Source organism: Leguminivora glycinivorella, chromosome 3, assembly GCF_023078275.1.
Source record: "Leguminivora glycinivorella isolate SPB_JAAS2020 chromosome 3, LegGlyc_1.1, whole genome shotgun sequence".
In the NCBI taxonomy this organism is placed as follows: domain Eukaryota; kingdom Metazoa; phylum Arthropoda; class Insecta; order Lepidoptera; family Tortricidae; genus Leguminivora; species Leguminivora glycinivorella.
Genome location: NC_062973.1, coordinates 8744698 through 8765212, shown reverse-complemented (window position 1 = coordinate 8765212; position 20515 = coordinate 8744698). Strand labels below are relative to the sequence as shown.

General features: G+C 35.1%; 2 protein-coding genes across 2 annotated transcripts in view; one reads left to right on the top strand and one right to left on the bottom strand.

The window, feature by feature from the left end:
• Positions 1-19761, top strand: part of LOC125242645 (serine protease nudel) — a 30821-nt gene extending 11060 nt beyond the window's left edge. Inside the window, exons 12-25 of the mRNA XM_048151481.1 lie at positions 3779-3894; positions 6546-6705; positions 7134-8151; positions 8236-8405; positions 8519-8632; positions 8875-9052; positions 9264-9695; positions 10066-10254; positions 10329-10485; positions 10617-10785; positions 11191-11379; positions 12963-13194; positions 18249-18380; positions 19247-19761. Of these exons, the coding sequence (XP_048007438.1) occupies positions 3779-3894; positions 6546-6705; positions 7134-8151; positions 8236-8405; positions 8519-8632; positions 8875-9052; positions 9264-9695; positions 10066-10254; positions 10329-10485; positions 10617-10785; positions 11191-11379; positions 12963-13194; positions 18249-18380; positions 19247-19568 (3578 nt within the window). The 3' untranslated portion in view covers positions 19569-19761. The remainder of the gene's footprint in view (positions 1-3778; positions 3895-6545; positions 6706-7133; positions 8152-8235; positions 8406-8518; positions 8633-8874; positions 9053-9263; positions 9696-10065; positions 10255-10328; positions 10486-10616; positions 10786-11190; positions 11380-12962; positions 13195-18248; positions 18381-19246) is intronic.
• The window catches only part of LOC125242647, a 74960-nt gene that overhangs the window by 46565 nt on the left and 7880 nt on the right, over positions 1-20515 (bottom strand). The gene's annotated exons all lie outside the window — the stretch shown is intronic.

Sequence of the window (20515 nt, the reverse complement as noted above, 5' to 3'; positions counted from 1 at the left end):
TAAGTTTATCAGTAAATATTAATTAAATGCAACATCCCTGGGAATATTTTGGGTAGCTATTGAAATCTTGTAGCTATTAGTAACCTTTAATGAAACAAAACTTCTTAGGTACCTATACAAATATTCAATGAACTTTCCTACGTATTACATTCTCTTTCTCTTGCAGTTTTATAACGTAAATTGTTTATTAACCCGCAGATTCATAATGGCAATAATCAACTACTTATTGGAATCGGAAATTTCAGAAACATCTCTTCAACCTCTGGCTCTGCAGCGACTCACGAGGGCGCAACAAACAACATTATTCAGACAAAATCAAAATGAACCTCCGAAGTCTTTGGCCGGAGCCGAAAACGCTATTTGCATACCAGCCATATTATTTAGAATAGGTTCAGTTACTTATATCTTATTCATTTCTTCTTTTTGTTACATTGGTACAGCCGTCGAGCTCTATTTGGATGTAAACAGCACTCTTCTAAATAAAATGTAACCTTCAATTTTGTATTCGTTGGTTACCTTAATACGATTAAATTTACCTACTTATTTCTGGTCATCACTGAGTCTCCATCATACAATAATTAATTACACCAAATATTATGATCAAAAGTTGATTTCATGATGCTTTATGAAAAATTAAACCAACTCCAAATTCCTCCCTTTCTGGCTTATTTCGCAAGGTTTCTTTATATTAAAATGTCATTTACCGTTAACCACATAAGTACATTTAAGTCACTCTGGAAACTCTAGATTTTACCTTTTTTTTGTATCATTGGACTAGGTACTAAGCCACCAAAGACAATGTACGGCATATCGACACCACACAATAAAATCACTGCAACAATCATCTGCTAAGATGCTGTGGCCAATGATGTATCAATACAACAGGAATCCGAACAAATAAATGTATTAATACCAAAACTTGGTAGTACCTAAACAATTTGAAGTAGATACTTCTATTTACCATTGTTACTTTTTTTTAAGTCCATTTTCAATGATAATTGAATAAAAAAAAGTTCTGCTGGTATTTCAAACAAGCATGGTTTTTTTGATATTTAATTTAAATTACTTATATAACTTGATATTTTTTTTAAATTTTAATAAGTAGGTACCTACAGGTCACCTGCTTTTACCTTTACTAGGCACTGTATACCTTGAACTGGCTTGTAATTTTTACCTTTACTAGGCACTTGCAATTTTAAATATAGTGACCTAAAAGTTACGAACTGGTAGTTGTGTTTACTTAAAATACATCAATAATTACTCTGTCTATTAACCTGAATCTACCATACTATAAATTATTTGTGTTCTTTTCTAGAATAATTCCATAGAATTACTGACTCTCTAACATGTTGGTAGTGGGGAAAAGTAATGTGCACACTCAATCCCTTAAAACAAAAACTAAAAAAAAAGAACCGGGTTATCACTAAACCTTTTATACTTACATACATATTTGATCATCAACATAGATAAATATCACATGGTAATATTCAAAGGCATACTTTCGTGATGTAAATTGTACAGTACCAAAATTCGAAATGGAATCAGAGGCCAATTGTCCTGGATGAAAATGATGATGCTTTGAAATTGTAACCTTTGTTTTCGGAGTAACCTTTTAGAAATTTAGTGTTAAAAGATAGTGACACCATGAAATGGTTGTGTGTCTCTTTTACACTCATGTACTGTTTATATCATTAGTAACATTACTTAACTACCTTTGTATGTAACCCCGTGATTAATCATGCCAGTTATCCATATCAGTCGGTCACAAAAATCATTAGAGAATCAATGAAGAATTTGAAGTAATTAATAATATCCATAATTGAGGAGTAATCAATTCAGGAAAACCCATTATATCTTTATATTGCATAAATATTACTCATACTTTCACAAAATTCAGGCTTGATAGTATAAGCGGACCTTTGATTAGCTTACTACACAATAGGTAATAGTCTGGAATAGAGATCTGATTCACTCTACCAGTTTTAATATGTCACTACCAGTACCGCTACACATTTGGAATTCTTATAATCTGTGATTTTATTTATTCACTTTTTACTTGCCTACTCTCCTTAAATTATTAAATAAAGCATTCAACATCAACTATGTACATTGTAGTATTCATTTGCCTAGATCTCAAAATATTTATAAATAAATATTGCACTACGGAATCAAAACTAATTTCTTTGTACCTTATACCTCAAATAACTGATACATATATTTTATATATAATTATGTACATGAACTATCTATTGAGCTATGTATTCTGATTTATGAACCACAGTTTATATATTCTATGACCTGTGACCTGTGTGCCGCTTGGTAAAAATCTCTTTATATTGAAACCCGACATAGCCTGCTAACAATTTAATTTAGCATGCTACTGCTTGAAGCTCTTTTCTCATTTTACATAATAGCTAAAACTTTGGATTGTTAATCTATATCATTATCTTTGTTATATTTCATCATACATATATATATATAGGTACTATATAACCAATGTGTCTGAACAAAAAAAAAACTTTCCAGTACTTTTCAGTAAACCATCCAAAAGAATAAGTATACATTCAACTTACATGTGTTAATCAGTTTTCTCTGAGTACCTGCACTGCACCAGAATACTGTGTATTCTGTCCAATGCCATTCTTACCATCTAGCATTTCATATCCTTATCAAGATGTTCAAGGCTTGTGCTGATGACATAGTTAGTTTCACCAAAGAGCTAATGCTTCAACCCTTAAGTTACCTCTCATCATACATCAGCTGTTTGATTCCTTGAGTTGTTCCTTTGTGTATGGCAGCTTCTCATCTCACAGCCCAAAAACAAACAATACAAAAGAAATGGTTAATAATTTGATCAACTGAAAACAAAGTTATGCTAGATGCACCAAACAAAAACCTTTTGGTTTTAAGTACCTAAACAAAACGATCTGTCTTTTGCTCCTCTTATCGAACAAGTTAATGAAATCTTGTATCATTTATACACATATTTTCTGTAGTTTCTATTATCAAACCAACTTTTAGAAGGCCAAGTGACGTTTACGCACCTTGTGGACATTAGATCCTTTATCCAACTTCTGAGATGTGAGCCAAGCCAAGGCTCAAGAGCTCAGTCACGGGGTTCCATCATTTAATCTATTGCTTCCAGTTTCATGTGAGGGCATGTCCGTGGCCCTCGAGCTCCGGTATGGGGGTTTATCATTTAAACCACTGCTTCCATCAGCTACATTTGCTTTATTACATTGATTGCTTCAATTACAGTGTCAAATAATAATCAGGAATATAACATTAATCAAATCATTACTCATCTACTATCAGTAGTTACAATCCGTACAAAAACTCTTATAACCTAAAAAGTGAAGTGCCGCCAAATCTGACGTTTACCGTTGACATTCGTTAAGCCCATGCACAGATGAGCTACGATCAGTATAAGGCTATATATACAGAATGTTATTCATTGTGATGCTTACACTGAGTCCTAAGTATTTTCTATATAAATATATTAAGTATTTACTACCTATTTACGTATAGTATTGTCTGAGTACCCACAACACAAGTTTTTTAGCTGTTGCGCTAACACATTTTTTATGTTTAAAATAACAACGCAATCACACACTGTTAATGTTTCCATTATAAACAACTAAATTTGCCTAAAATTCGTGGATGAATTTGCATCTTACCACATACTTACTCGTCCCCTATTGTTTGCCGAAAATTATGCACAGATTCATAATATACTCAACATAATCATGTGTATGTATACTAATGTCTAATGTTTCAGCTGATCATATGCGAGAAGTAGAAGTGCCTATATGGGAGAAATGCAAACATCGCGAGGATAGAGCTGGCAAAGAAATATGTGCGGGACTTAGTGAAGGAGGCAAAGATGCTTGTCAGGTTAGTCTAAAGGCTCCAGGGTGGCTAGCCGAATGGCACAATCGCTCACGAAACGCTCACGAAACGAAGCGCTAGTAGATATCTATCTCTATCGCGCTTGCGTATTGGCGCGACAGAGCCAGCGGCGTATCGCTTTCGTTTGGCGTCGGAGAAATGCCATTCGGCTACGGGGCCTGTACACAATGGCCTGTGATGGGCCACGCTTTGCAATGCACAATTGTAGGCCACGGTCACTTGGTGTCACAGAACACCCCACTAGAAGCCAAATGCAAGCGATATTGTTCGAGACGCAAATCACCAATCCTTGCGGGGTGAGGCGGGCGCGCACGGTGCTGCCATTGGTCGTTTCAAATAATGGCGCGCCTTTATGATTAGCAGTAGGGATGGGAATGGGACATGTCTATTATAGACAATGGTACCGGTACCAGTACTGTGGTGAATTTGTTTTGCAACAAATTATAATATTATAATTAAATTATAATAAGGCCTAGTTACCCTTCGGGTTGGAAGGTCAGATGGCAGTCGCTTTCATAAAACTAGTGCCTACGCCAAATTTTGGTAGTAGTTTCCAAAGCGGACCCCAGGCTCCCATGAGCCGTGGCGAATGCCGATGCCGGGATAACGCAAGGAGGATGATAATTGTGATAGCATCTCAATAAAAATCATTCTAGTAACTAATAACTAAACTGTGCATTTTTACTTACGTTTACTAAGTTAAATAACCAACTAAATATTCTAAACTAATCAATGAACTAAATACCACTACAGACTCTACAGATTCTAGATAATTATTCACTATTACAAATCTGCTTTCTTTTATATTTCATAAAATGGTAGCACATGGTACGAACGGCAGTACGAAGTTCCCGCAACAGACATAAACTAACATGGCCCCATGCCTAGTCGTTTACGTGAAAGGGATAGCATATCACATTGTTAACTCGGTAAAGAGGATGGACGCGCCTCGGCGCCGCTCAGCACAACCATATTGACCAGTATAAATGAACTCCGCGGACAATAAACAATATTCAACAAAATAATTAATTTGACTTAACTGTGGAATGTTGTTCCATCTTTTTACATGTAGAAGTGTTAGAAGACTTGCCACACCACTTTATGCTGTAAGAGACCATTGTTTGCAACCAAAATTGATTATTTAAGATTTTTTCCCGAGCGGACACGGACACTGTTAGCGGGTCGTATACTTGGGCGCTACTGATCGGTGTCGCACGCGTTCAAACTTTTATAAACCTGATTTGTCGTATGCTTGGTGACCGCGAGTCGCCCTGTAAGGGCCATCTTGTTGTATTGATCTGTGCTTGGTGTTCACAAAGTGGCGCAATGGCGCATGTCTCATTGCTGGCTGGCAAACCACTTGCGATGGACATAGAAGTAATTACGGCTGCGGCTATTTATTTATAAACTGTTTACAAGTATTACAGGCTCAGATTGATATAAATCAATAAACTTTAAAAGTTTCTTCATTGCTCCACGGTACTGATATTTTGGGCGATCAAAAATTCTAGTTCTAGCAACAAAAAAGTGCACTATCCCGGTCAGGCGGTCGGTGACAAACTAAACAATGGCCGATTGTGTGAACACCACAGGCCACGCTACGCCACGATTCCTTTGAAGTGTGCCCAAAAAACCGACAACTCCCCGATTGCGCACCACGATTGACAATTGTCCGCCATCATACACCATTACCCCCTGTACACAATGGCGATGGCCTGTAGTGGGCCAGCATGGGCCATTGTGTACTGGAGCCTTAACAAAATAAGTGACAGGCCAACTGACCAAAGCGTTACTGACCGAAACGTTAATGAACTAAGGGCCATTGACCCTAGTGTTTGCGAAGGTTTACGGTTGGACTAGAGCAATTTGTTTTTGTATGTGAATATGTTGTTCTAAGGTAGTTAATCCATGCAATGCAAGAGTTGGCGTCTATGCCGTTGAAAACTACTGTAAATTTAATTTGATATAAGTACTACATACCCAACGAACAAACTACCTATTATAAATTGAAATAGATTAAATAGCCGCCGTTTTTTCTTTCGTGTATGATATCTATTTCAATTTATGATTTATATATAGTAGTGTGACTACTTAAAAAAAAAAAAAGAACAAATCAAAAATATTCAATAAAATAATTTGATTTGTTCCCTAGTTGTACCTACATATTAGTCACTATTTCATTTTTAAAACCTAGCACTAGGTCAACAAATTTTCAACATTTTTAACATTTTATTTTTCCTTTGCGTCAATGGCTCCGACAGCATGATTTTATTGTAAATCGGCGTGAATATTTTTTTACTAAGAAATCTTTGCTTATTTTATGAACGGTGCTACTTGCATTTTTACGTAACACAACTTACACTAATTAGATTTTACCTATAAAACCAAATTCTTTCTTAAATCTTTTATAATTAAGTGTCGAAATCATACCACACCCAACTAGTTCAGCCACATATTATACAAATCTTAAACTGACTTTTACATACAGATCATTGTAAATTTACTGAAAAAATACGTGTGGTTTGATTTTCAAACTGTTACAATTCAACGTCCAAATCATACCGCACCCAACTACTTCACTTTACATTACGACCAACCTCCTATACAAAGCTTAAACTGATTGTCGTGTAATCCAGGGCGATAGCGGGGGACCACTTCTGTGCAGAAACCCTCAGAATTCGCAACAATGGTACATCGCCGGGATCGTAAGTCACGGAGATGGCTGTGCTCGTAAAGACGAGCCCGGGGTTTATACTCGGGTCAGTCTGTTTGTGGAATGGATTCGATTTCATATTTGTGAGTATGACACACAAAATATTTTAATTTAATTAAACAAACATATTATAAAAGTAGGTGAAACAGGTTACTTAGTGGTAACAAAAATGAAGATGGTTAATTTAATGATAAATTATGAAGTGTTTAATAATTATTATTTGAAAATATTATCAACAATCCTGGGGGATATTTCACAATCGTCTATTTGTTAAAAAGTCTAAGGAAAATTACAAATCGTAGGCATTTTTCTATAAATGCTCATTAAACTTGAATAGAAAAGGTAATGCAACTTAGACGGCGCATACAACGCCCCTACTTCAATATAGAAGTCCAAGTCTTTTAAAGTTTGAGATGTACATCATATCACTTTTATATTATATTTTATGTGCCTTAATTTTATCATAAAACAAATAATTGGCATACATTCATTATTCAAAATTATTTTTCAGTTTCCAAAACACTTCCTAAAATTCAACCTAAAGCAGAATGTCCGGGCTTCAAATGTGTAACTGGAATATTTAAATGTCTGCCAAATAAACGAGTGTGTGATAAAATTGTTGACTGCCTAGGAGGAGAAGATGAAGCCAATTGTGCCTCTATGAGATCTGCAGATAATATAAAGGAAATAAATGATTTTACTGTACACAGCGATGTGAAAAATAATGAAACCAAAAAAAGCGAAAATTTACGAATCGAAACTCAAACAGATTTGAATACCATGCCACAAAAGGATCATGATTTTACCAAAGATCTGCCTTTTGCGTCGACTATTGAAGTACCTAAAAGTTCAGAATCTGATAGCAACGAGGATGATTCTCATGAGAACACGACAGAAGATCCTATTAGCACACCTCGCAATACCAACGGTGAAGTAAGTCGTGGTGATACTACGTCAGCATCTCAAGAACATGTAATAAGATCAGTTGATAATGACGATGTGATTGAAATAAAAAGCCAATTTAGAGATTCTGATATACCAGAAGATTTACCTTTTACAAATACACCTACTGAAATAGAATCTTCTACTAGTATTTCAACTTTTGCAATAGAAGATGAATTTAATACAAATAAAGAAACAACACTTGCATCACTTATCGAAAACAAAGAGTTACCTGACGTACCTACTACGGACAAAACGGTAGACATAAGTACTTCTACTGAGTCAACTACTGTTATAAAAAATGATGACCAGATAGGGGTTGAATCTAAATCACTAGACGTCGTAATCCTTAATCCGGCTACAAATTCTGTAGAAAATAATACTCTTATTAAATCAGATCTAAATATACCAAAAGACGAACAAGATACCAATGATTCTACATCACGTCCAACCAGTAATACTGAATCGCCTGGAAGAGAACTTCCTGATGCTATAGTAGACAAAATAGGAGACATTATTGCGTCTGAATTTCATGCAATGAAAATAAAGAAAAAGCTGGTAACTCCAAAGGAATATAAATGTCGTAGGTAAGTTATCAGGTCGAGATACCGTATTTTTGAATACATTGGTTTGTTATTTATAATAGTTTAAAATCTAAAATATATTGGTAGTATTTCACAGCATATTCCATACCGTCAACGTTGTGATCATAAAGCTGACTGCGAAGATGGAACTGATGAACTAGAATGTTCCTGTGTTGATTATCTACGCGCATTAGACGATAAATTAATATGTGATGGAGTTTATGACTGTTTAGACGGAGCAGACGAAATAGATTGCTGTAAGTTGGAAATGCTTTCATCATTACCTAAATTAAATTTATTAAATTTATTGAACTAGACTACATTGTCAAAAGTTATAAGGCATATAACAGTCTTCACATTATTATTTCAGACGGGTGCAATAAGGATCATTTTCTGTGTCACCATAGTACAATTTGTCTTCCTTCAAAATACGTCTGCGATGGGAAACCACAGTGCCCATTTGGAGAAGACGAACAAAATTGCTGTAAGTTATATTCATTTTAGACATACCGTGTTTCTTGTTCCAAAAATAAATTAACATCTGATGATCAAAAAATCTACCAATATCAAAATGTTTAAAAGCGTCCATAAAATAAATATTTGAGATAAACATACTCACCGCAATACCAATCATGTCAAATAAACAGAAATAATCCCAAATTTAACACAGCACTCAGACAACAATCTCTATTTAACCCACATTCCATGTAAATTTTATAATTTCAGATACGCTATCGAATGGTCAGAACGTAGTATTCGATTTTGACGGAAGCCCTGTGATCAATCTCGAAGGATATCTAACAAGAAAACAAAGAAACGATTGGCATATTTTGTGCGAAGACCATTTATCAATAGAACAACAGGAACTCGAAGCAAACCACGCTTGCCGATATTTAGGCTTCAGGTAAGATTTTATCGACAGTTGCAACTTGCAAAAAATGTGTATTGAAATTAAGGGTGAACAGGCATCTTCTGGGCGAGCTCACTCCATCGTAGGCCAAGTCTTTGCCTTTGGCTAGTCTGTGGTCAAGAAAAAGCCCATTCATAATAAAAAAAAGTTTTCAATTGACATCCAATTTTTTATACATTTTGTCAATATATTGTTTTCATTGCAGCTCCGCTAATAGATACCAGCCGAAATATATTAACATAAAAGAACATGAGAAACTGCGATCAACGATAAACGAAAGGACAAAACGTAATTCTATTGAAAAAGCGCCTATCCAATTTATGTACCGACAAAGTGACGTTGATAATGAAACAGCTAGGCATCTAGTTATCAAAGAACCTCAAGTTATAAAAGAGCAATGTGTACCCAACATAACAAAACTGTGTATGTCACTGTACGTTTTTTGTGAATCTTCGTTGGTCGATAACCTTGTTGACAACTCTCAAGAACTTCAATTGGTCCGATCAGCCAATCCAGTCGCTAAACAAATGTGGCCCTGGATAGCAAAAGTTTATGCAGAAGGGAACTACAAGTGTACGGGAATTTTACTGGATCTATCGTGGGTATTAGTAAGCCACTCGTGTTTGTGGGATTCAATGTAAGTTGAATTAATATTTATGACAGGATTATAACTTTGCGATGCGAAGGCTTGCGAGCACAGGAAAGTGAAGTGCCATGGAAGATCGTCAGGATTTTTTAAAATTATAACAAGACTTACATGTCATCGATAAAACATAGCACGTAAATGATTTATTTTAAACGTATGTTTTAATTTCAAATGAAACTGTACTGTCGCACGTTATTTTCCCATTGCCGTTCGTTGGGAATATTAAACTAGTAAAGATTCTTTAAAAAACGGCATTTACAATGCAGCAAATACAATGAATAATTGTAATTACTATTACAATGAATATATTACAGTATGTTACAATGAATATTTGTAATTAATAATTACAGTTAAATTTCAGGTTAGGACATCACTACGTCACAGCTGTATTGGGGTCACCCAGAACTTTAAGGTCAAGTCTTGGTCCCTATGAACAAGTTCACAAAATCGACGGAAAAGTGGAATTATATCACATTCGATCAACACTCCTTCATTTGGCCGAACCAGCCAAATACTCAAGCTTGGTGAAACCTATGACACTTCCATCAGTGTAAGTGTAAAAAATACAAATATAATTAAAATAGAACCGTACAGACATTTTTACATTGAACTTATGTTTTCCAGAAATGAATTTGAAGAAGACGGAAAACACTCAGTATGCGTCGCCGTAGGGCAGGATAATAGTAACAATACTGTTAGTGTATTTCTAAAAGAGACGAATAAAAACTGCTCAGCTCAGTATAGGTGTTTTGTTCGTGATATTAAAATGGAAATTTGTCCGGTAAGTTACTTCCCTTTAATTTACAGTCACGAATTGATGAAACAAAAACTAAATTTCAAGTAACATAAGTACAAATACAAAGGTTTGAATTAATTACATAATGTACACTATTCTCTAAATGTATATTACAGGAAGGTATGGCAGTTCGCCGCCAATGGGCGGGCCTCATAAGTTGTCATTCGGAACACGGATGGCAACCTGCAGCAACATTTGTAGACGACCGAGGCGAATGCGGACTGGGAGACAGAATTTTAGCTAGCGATTTACAAAACCTGAGACACGAACTAAAAGTTAACTTTGGTGGGTATTTATGTAAGCTTTTTCAATTTATTTTATTTATGTACATATTTATGTACCTACAACCGTACAAATATTGAAAACAGGTAAAATTAAATGTCAAAAAAAAGATTTCATATGATATTGATTAAATACCTATCTACTAGTTAAAATATTTTTTAAAACTTTCATTAATAGAATACTGCATATTTAACTACTGCATGTTATTTGTACTAACACGAATCTAATATGTCGCTTAGCAAACTCTACAACGAATAAACAAAAGGTAATCTTTTACGATTAACTGATTAGCTAAAATTGTACGTCGAACTGGTAGTCTATGGGCCTCTTTATGTAGTTGACACAGTATTCAACAACAATATGTCATTATAATTTTACTAGACTAATGTTTTTTTTTTATTTAATCAGCAAAATTCAACGCAACTGGGGCAATGACCGAAGACTGTCACGGACACCGCTGTAGCCGCGGACAGTGCATAGACTTGAAGCAAGTGTGCGACGGGGTGAAAGACTGTGCGGACGCGGCGGACGAGTCTGTGTCGGCGTGCGAGAGGAAACAGCGGGTTTGCAGAAATGACCCGTATCTTGGGGGTTGCGGTAAGTTGTAAGCATGGACCTAATATTATATGGACGTAACGCTCAATACTAAAAAAAACTGTGTTTCTATCATCCACATTGACAGCTCTGTCTGTGACCTCATCCACTAATCTCCTGTCAGTCGGATCGAGGCGCCCGTGGCGAAAACATCTGAAGAAAAATAAGAAAATATGCCTACCATGCGTTGCCAAACTGTGTAAAAATGACACCAATCGAAAGAAAAAAATACGGAGCAACGTTTCATGCGTAAATTAATACGTTATCACGTTATTATGCGTAAAATCACAATAATAATTATATTCATAATCATCATAAACCAACAAACTGTAAAAGAAGAGTGTGACCAGTATTTTTTTAATAGTGTTTGCACACGGTGCACTGAGTCATCATTATTTGTTAAAAACAAGATATTTCTAAGTTTCAAGTAAAATAATTAATTTTTGACAAATTAAATGAAGAATTGATTTTCTTTTGACCTGAATTGTAATTATTGTGATTTTCAATTGTGTTTGCTCCTCGCAAACCGTCTGCCATTGCTGGCTTGAAGGTTCACCACCAAGCCATAAAATAAAAAAAAAAAAAAAGTCCGTCATTGTTGGGTCTTCAGTGAGGCTCTCTCTATTTCTATTACTACTCTATGGTTGTAAGATTTACATAGTCGTGTAGAATTCTCTCCTAAATTTAACGCAACAATCGAATGCAGCTGCAAAATCGCCTCAAGAAAGAGTTTTTTCATAAATTTAGGTTTTTGTTTAATACAAAATTGCATAATATTTTTTTTTATCAAAATTGTATAGTACTTACTGTGTCTACTATTATAATTCACTATATAATTATTTAATTACAGCGTTCGTCATACATTTTGTACCTAATAAAATAATTATTAATCATGAAATAAAAGAACATAAATCGTTTACTCTATTATGTTGGCTGGTATTTCATCTGACTTAGTCAATAGTAAAATATTATAGTCCGATTTATTTATTTATAGATCATCGTTTGACATTTACAAAATAAAATTAATGAATGTCACTCCACTTATTTTGGATCACATACTTGTAAGGGTCTTCGCTCGAGCTACTTACTCTACTTACTCATTGATTGGCTTAAGCACTCCTTATGTACTTATCGAGTAAGTACGGGACTACAGGATCACACGTTAGCTTGTTATCTGTTAATTGATTTCGTAAAAGAGATGAAACGAGCCATTAGGGGTAGGATTACTTAGCACTATTTTTGTTTGTCTGAGAATAGAATACTTAGAATAGAATGCATTTATTCGTTAACACATGCATAATTACAAAAAAGAAACATGTTACAAATAAGAAGACGTAAATAAGAAGGTGATGCTACGAATTGGTCTTATCTCAGCATATTGCAATTAATACCCACTGGAACATAAAAAATACTAATTAAGTAACATATTTATTAAAGTTTCATGATTTGACACAAAAAATAGTAACGGAAACACGAAAATCAATAAACACGGAAAGTTAACTGAAAGCTTTCAAGGTTTTCCCGAAGGACTTGATAGAAAAATGTTTTTTGAGATTTTAGTTCCTTATGTATAAAAATTGTTTCAGAGTGCAAAACCGGCGAACTAAAATGCAACAACGGCCGCTGCGTATCCAAAGAGTTGTTTAAAGATGGCGAGGACAACTGCGGAGATGGTACCGACGAGCCGGGCCAGACCATCTGCTCCGACTATCTCTCGATGGTGATGCCATCGCGGCTCTGCGACGGCATCCTACACTGTCACGACAGGAGCGATGAGGACCCTAAGTTCTGTAAATGTCATTCAAAGGAGAATCACAGGTGAGTGTTTAAGGGAATATGGTGATGCATCGACCCAACCTCTTGGCCTTCGACAACAGTATCTACTGTGAGTCTTTGACGTTTTGTAAAAACAGCGACTTAAAATGCATCAATGGCAGTAACTGCGTATCTAAAGAGTTGTTCTGAGATTGCGGAGATGGTACGGATGAGCCGCGCCAGACTATCTGCTCCGACTATCTCTCGATGGTGATGCCATCGCGGCTCTGCGACGGCATACTACACTGTCACAACAGAAGAGATGAGGACCCTAAGTTTTGTAAACGTCATTCGAATGACACGTGATTTTCATTACGTACCTACTACGACCGCGCAATAGTTATTTGTTTTAGTAGCGTAGCGAGTGGTTCAAAATGTGGAATCTTGAGCGTTGCGAGGGTTTCAAGGCACGAAGGTTAAACAAACTTTGCCAAAATTATTTTTGGCCTGCGACATCAGAGCCTATCTGAATCACTCACATGCTTAGGTTGAGCAGCAGGTGCTACTACACATTTTTTTAGACTTATTTTTTTCTATCCATACGAGAAGTGCGATATTCAAATTTGAATTTAAAATAACTAATAGTATCACGCGAGTACATTGTATTGTTTCAAACCAGCTTTGTTCACTCGTTACGGCACTCTTAAATTTCACAAATTGGTGAATAAAAGCACCTACAAATTTATCAATTATTCCAACCTTTAAATATTTGTAAAATCCATCAAGTTCTGTACGTTTATACATTTTAGATAGATACCGTTGGACGTTATATTATTAACCCTCTGAAAATTCCGTAACTATTAACTAGAAAACTAATAATTATCAAACCTTCAATTAAATATTTCAGTTTCCAAAATATTACTTTTGCGGGTTCATCCCTTTCATCAACATTAACTAGACTTATAAAATGGAACAATTTTATTAAAAAAATATTATACTCTGAAAGCAACGATTAAACTGACGAGGTCAAAGCTATTTTTACAATTTGCATGAATCTAAAAATACAATAGACCACCCACATTCCACTCTGTATTCAACAGCTTTACATACTTTAAAACAATAACCTTAAGTTATCTGCTGAATTATTAATCCTTGGTAATAAGTAAAGTGATTGATACTTAGGTACATTTTAATGAATGAGATGCTTGACCTGGTTGTAAAAGTATCACTGTTGACAGCTGAAATAATAAGCATACGGCGCCATTCGAAATTAATATAAAAATTAAGATTCCTTAAATATTGCAGAAGAAAAGATATGGATCACTTTGACATCATAGACATTATAGTATAATATTTTATTATATAAATAAATCCTACAATATGGAAACAATGTCCAAAAATTAATTTTATGTAGCTGGCGTTCTTATATAACAGCAGTTAAAATCCTAAGACCCACTTGCACCAACAACTTAACTCAGGATAGTGGGCTGTCAAGTGTCAAATTCCGTATAAAATGGTGGGTTAAACCCTCGGGTTAACCCTCCATTTTCGTTGGTGCAAGTGGCCCTAAGAGATTTAAAATACATTATTATACATAATAATAGTTAACATTTCAAGGGACATATATCCATATAAATATAATATATATCTTTCCTAAGGCTTTATTTATTTATTTAATCTTTATTGAACAAAGAAACACAATGTACAAAAGGCGAACTTAATGCCATAAGGCATTCTCTACCAGTCAACCTTTAGGCAAAGCAGAGAAGTTGTAGGCGGTGCAAAATTACAAACACAAAATAACTATAATTAGGTACTTTTAAGGACACAATACATACATTAACAAAGAATACAGAGGAATAAACATACACATATATACGTGAACGTGATATTAGGTTTAAAGATCTTTATTTCCCATAAGAATACATAATATTCACTTACATGAGAATTTCTTATTTTTCATGCAATACTTATCTTTTAAGCGGTGAGCGCACACTCAACTAAGTACAAATAACTAACAATATTAACAATAACTTAACACTTTTGGTACACATAATATTACTATTTAAAGGAATATTACACAAGAAAAATCTAAATTCACTTTTTCTATGTTGGGTAAATCGACAACAAAACAAGATAAATGCATAATAGAATGCGAGCGTAGTTGCTACGGCTATATTAATACTAATTCACTCCATCAACGGTCAAAGCCCTTAAAACTTATTCAATAAGCTAGTTCATGCGATCCCTAGAAATCCCTATACCTAGAAATTTCCAACAGAATAATGGGAAACATCGAGACAATATCTGCGTATATAAGGTTAGTAACCAGGTTAGTAACAGTATAGCAGGAAGGTACAGTCAGCACCAATTGTAGCGGATGAAACAACTCGCCAAAATTTAAATAAAACCTGTATAAATCACTTTTGCAGAAGCAAATTTTGATCTAACTTTATTTCATCACTATAGACTAGACAGACATCTATATTAATTAAAATATTGGGTTGGTAAGAAAGTAATGAGCGAATCATAACCAATATTGTAATTTTTATTTAATTTATTATTTTAATCATTTATCAAAAATATAACGGCCTTCGTTATCTACTACTTATCTCCATCGTTCTGGTAAAGAATGAATAGCATCGGCGAAGAAGTTCTTAGGTTTAGATTCAAAAAACTCAGCTATGTACTGTCGTAGATGGGCTTGATCATCGAACTTTTTTTCATTCAAGGCATTGCTTAGCGATCTGAACAATGCGTAATCCGTAGGTGCCAAGTCTGGAGAGTACGGTGGATGAGGTATCACTTTCCAACCTAGCTCCAATAGCTTTAGCCGAGTCACTTTTACAATGTGTGGGCGAGCATTGTCGTGTAAGAAAAAACTTTAGCATGCTGTGGACGATTCTGACAGATTTTTTGGTTTAAATTTTCAAGCTGATTACAGTATACTGATTCGGTAACAGTCATTCCACCTGGTAGGAGTTCCCAGTGAATAATACCATGAATATCCCACCAAACGGACAGCATAACTTTTTTCGCGTGAGGCTCTGTTTTTGGTGCCTCTATTCCTTTTTCGTTTGGAGCTAGCCACTGACGTTTGCGTGTGTGATTTATATATAAGACCCATTTTTCATCTCCAGTGATAAGATGGTCCAACCAGTTGAATGTGCGGCGAAAAGACAGAAGTTGTATGCAGATATCGGCACGGCGGTTTAGTTGGTCTCTATCAAGTTCGTGCGGTATCCAAACACTGTATTTGTAGTTTTTTCCCAACTCGTGTAAATGTGTTTCTATGATGACATGAGAGCAGCCTAACTCGGTAGCAAGAGTACGACTCGTTAGCCTCGGATCTCCTTCAATTAAGGTTTTTAATTTGGCTACATCAATATTCACCGGTCGACCAGACTTAGGTTGATCTGATAATGAAAAGTCGCCACTACGAAACCGCTGGAACCATCGTTTCGCCGTGGCCTCAGACACAACTTCAGGAGCAACACGCTGACATATATTACGCACTGCTTCGGCGGCTGAATGGCCAGACTGAAATTCATATAGTAAGCAATGCCTTACATGCACTTTTAATTCGTCCATTTTCTTCCTTATATTAGCTCGGCGACAGACTGACTGACGAGAAACTGTGCGACTCGCCCTTTATATACTTTCGACCACAGAAGATTCTAGAACTCTCTCAAAAATTTTATGTGGAATTCAATCGATCGCTCATTACTTTCTTACCAACCCAATAAAATAAATAAATATTTATAGGACATTCTTACACAGATTGACTGAGCCCCACGGTGAGCTCAAGAAGGCTTGTGTTGTGGGTACTCAGACAACGATATATAGAATATACAAATACATATATACATAGAATACATCCATGACTCAGGAACAAATATCTGTACTCATCGTCACACAGCGGGTAGCAGGGTCACTAGGTCACTACGCGCTAGGTAAGACCGGTCGTCAATAATATAACCATAATCCATACTAATATTATAAATGGGAAAGTGTGTGTGTCTGTTTGTTTGTCCGTCTTTCACGGCAATTCGGAGCGACGAATTGAATGATTTTTTAAGTGGAGATAGTTGAAGGGATGGAGAGTGACATAGGCTACGTTTTGTCTCTTTCCAACACGAGCGAAGCCGCGGGCAAAATCTAGTAATTAATAATTATAATATAACCATTATTGCCACGGGTAGCACTGCAATTATATATTTATTTGTTATTTATTTATAATGTTTGTATGTATGAATGGTAGACACTTCTGAAGCGTTGTTTGATCCGCTACTTTAGTTGCTGACTGTACTGTACGTGAACGTGTATATATTAGGGCTTTGCATCGATTATTACTAATTGACGACGGTCGGCATATTGGTTACGCTGATATAGCGCAAGGTCTTAATTTGAAAATTATCTCTATATAGTCACAATGAATAAAAAATCTGTCCCAGCATTTATTTTGTAAGAATAATATAAGTACAAAAAAGATCACAAACAGACATCTAATAAAATAAATCACATGACTTGCATTGCAATTTACTTTTTTGCAAATCAGAATGTTAAAAGTCCAGAAAGTATATTAAAATTTTGACTAAAATAATTAAATGCTAACTGTACTGTTATCAGTGAAATAATCAACTACAGGGATATAAATTATATCCCTGTGATATTCGGATGTCAATTCCAGAAAACTTTTATAGTGAATACTTACTACAAACATGTTTCATTAAAAACACGCGATTTATAGACAATATTTCGAAGTAAACTCTTCTTTTTCTGTTAAAAATTGAGAAAATTGTTCATAAAAAACACCTTTAAGTAGCCTTTATACTTTTGAGGCCACAATATTGTATTGTTGTCGATGTCGCTTTTGAAAGTACCTGTCAATCTCTTAAGGCCCATTCTATATTAGAACAAAAGAAATAAGGACCCAGTGTTAAAATACGACATTTATTTTGAACTTTCCGGTTACCACCTATAAAATTTTCTTTTAAAAGCGTTTTTTATACTTACGTATATTTTAAAACTTAGTAACAACCGGTCCTAAAAATAGAACGTTGGGCTTTACTAAGACGATAAAAATTTTTAAGGTATTTTTTTTTAAATAATTACAGATGCGGAGCAAGTTCAAACGGCAAAGTAGAGTATTGCGTGGCGCATGATATGGTGTGTGACGGAGTCAGAGACTGTCCCAACGGAGAAGATGAGATGTCCTGTCTCGGTCTAACTGCCCAGGCTTTTGCTCCGTAAGTGCTATCATGTGGCAAAAATTTTTTTTTTTTTATAATGCTGTGTACAATTGTAATCGTAATATAAGTAATATATAAGTTGCTAATGTAAGGAATAATGTTCACTGTTGTTTGCCTGCGTTATGTTATTGTACCTATTAAATAAAAATAAAATACATAAATAAATATTTATCTTATGACGGTGAAAATACGCTGTATCCGTGTACAGAAAAAACTTCAAGGTAATGTATAGTTTGGAAATAAGCTCAATAACACAAAAAATACCATCCATGAACCATAGTTAACACACGTTTACATAATATCCCACATATAATTTGAAAGTAGGGTATTGTGTTCATGACACGATGGGGATTTGCCCCAACCGACAAGACGAAATGTCATACCTCGGTCTAACTGCTCAGGATTTTGCTCCGTAAGGCACTGGTTCCACCGCGAGCTAGTAAGCTATGAGCTATCGGCTATAAAAACGAACAAAAGATAATCACTCCGTGTAAATGAAAGAGACACGGAGTGTTTTATCTGCGGTGAGAATTAAACATTCCACTCAGACAGAAACCGACTTAGGTTTACAAAGAAAACTACAAAAAGTTTTTTCTGTATTGTTAAGCTAACTTGCTAGCTTTAAAGTTGATCACTGAGTTACAAAGTTAAGACAAACATTGGGATGAGTATAACACTCCCGGTGAATCCACATTCCATTAGACTTGCCCTAAGTAAAATACACTATGTTAGTTTTACTGGACATTATATGGTCAAAATGATGAAGTAATCCTACAAAAGTCCCGTATTATTTTTTAAAGTACGGGGCTAGAAAAAACATGTTTAAGTCATCAATATATCTGTAAAATCCTAATTTGTTACAGGAAGGGAACAGGGATAGTGACAGTCCTGTCACACGGCGTCTGGCACGCGAAATGCTACGACAAACCCACTCACTCTCGACTAGAACTCGAAAACATCTGCAGAGAACTGAACTACTTCAGTGGTCACGCGAAACAACTGAAAACGCCAGAGAACCACGAATACAACTTACATACGAACATCGTTTTAGAACCTTTCAACGAACTTGTACTTAATAATATGACTAAAATCAAGATGAGGAGTACTGACACACCTATTGCTAGAGCTATAATGGAAAATCTGGGCAACAAGAAATGTTATTTACTCAATATAGAATGTCGTTAAAGTAGCGAAAACTTTAGGATGATAGGTTAGCAACACAAAATGATACCTCTTGGTAGCTTTCGCTGAATCTTTATGTCTTGAATAGCTTTTAATTGCCCATAATTATTCGCTTATTTATTTTATTTATTATATTTTTACGCGTAATTATAAATAGTTATGATAGAATTATGAGATATCCAGTTTTTAGTTTAATGTAGCTGGGTGAATTTCTCAGCGTGATTTTTTTGTGGCGGAGCTGAAATTAATTGTGTGGGCTAATTGTTTCCGGGTTTTTATTTTTTTTATGAAAACCAATCCTAAAATACTACCTTCGGCAACATTGCAAATTGTTACAAGTGTTATGTATATTTATTTAAAAATAATTTTCCATCGAAATTCTAATTTTGGTGTAGCGTCCAGAGCCTGTTTTTAGCGGATTATTGCTATGGTAAATCCAGTAAATCCGCAGCTATAAAGATAACTTGCCATAACTTCATTCTTTATTACATTAAGTATATTTTAAGATGACATAAGTCAATATTATTATACAATTTGACACTTATAACTGAGCACCAAAAGTTGTCCGGGGGAAAGAACCAATTTTGGTGGTAAGTATTGAAATCATTTTTATGGTTAAACGAGACGCAGCAAGACGAACAAACGTGTCGTAACATGACCATTCAGGTTCGTTCCTGCATTTAGACATGACACAAGTGTCATACTTTGCTGGATTGGTCCGCCCCACACAAAAATATCTAATTTTGGTGGGTCGTAATACTTTTTCCACCAAAATTGCATAAATTTTGGTGGTGAACAAATTGAGGGCAATAACGTTTTTGTTTCTATTTGAAAAGTATTTATTACATGTTAAAAGTTTATTATTTCAAGTAGAAAATAATAGAAAAATGAATAAAAGGCTTTATTTTTGTTTTTATTTTTTATTTTTGTGGGTAGACCAATTTTGGTGG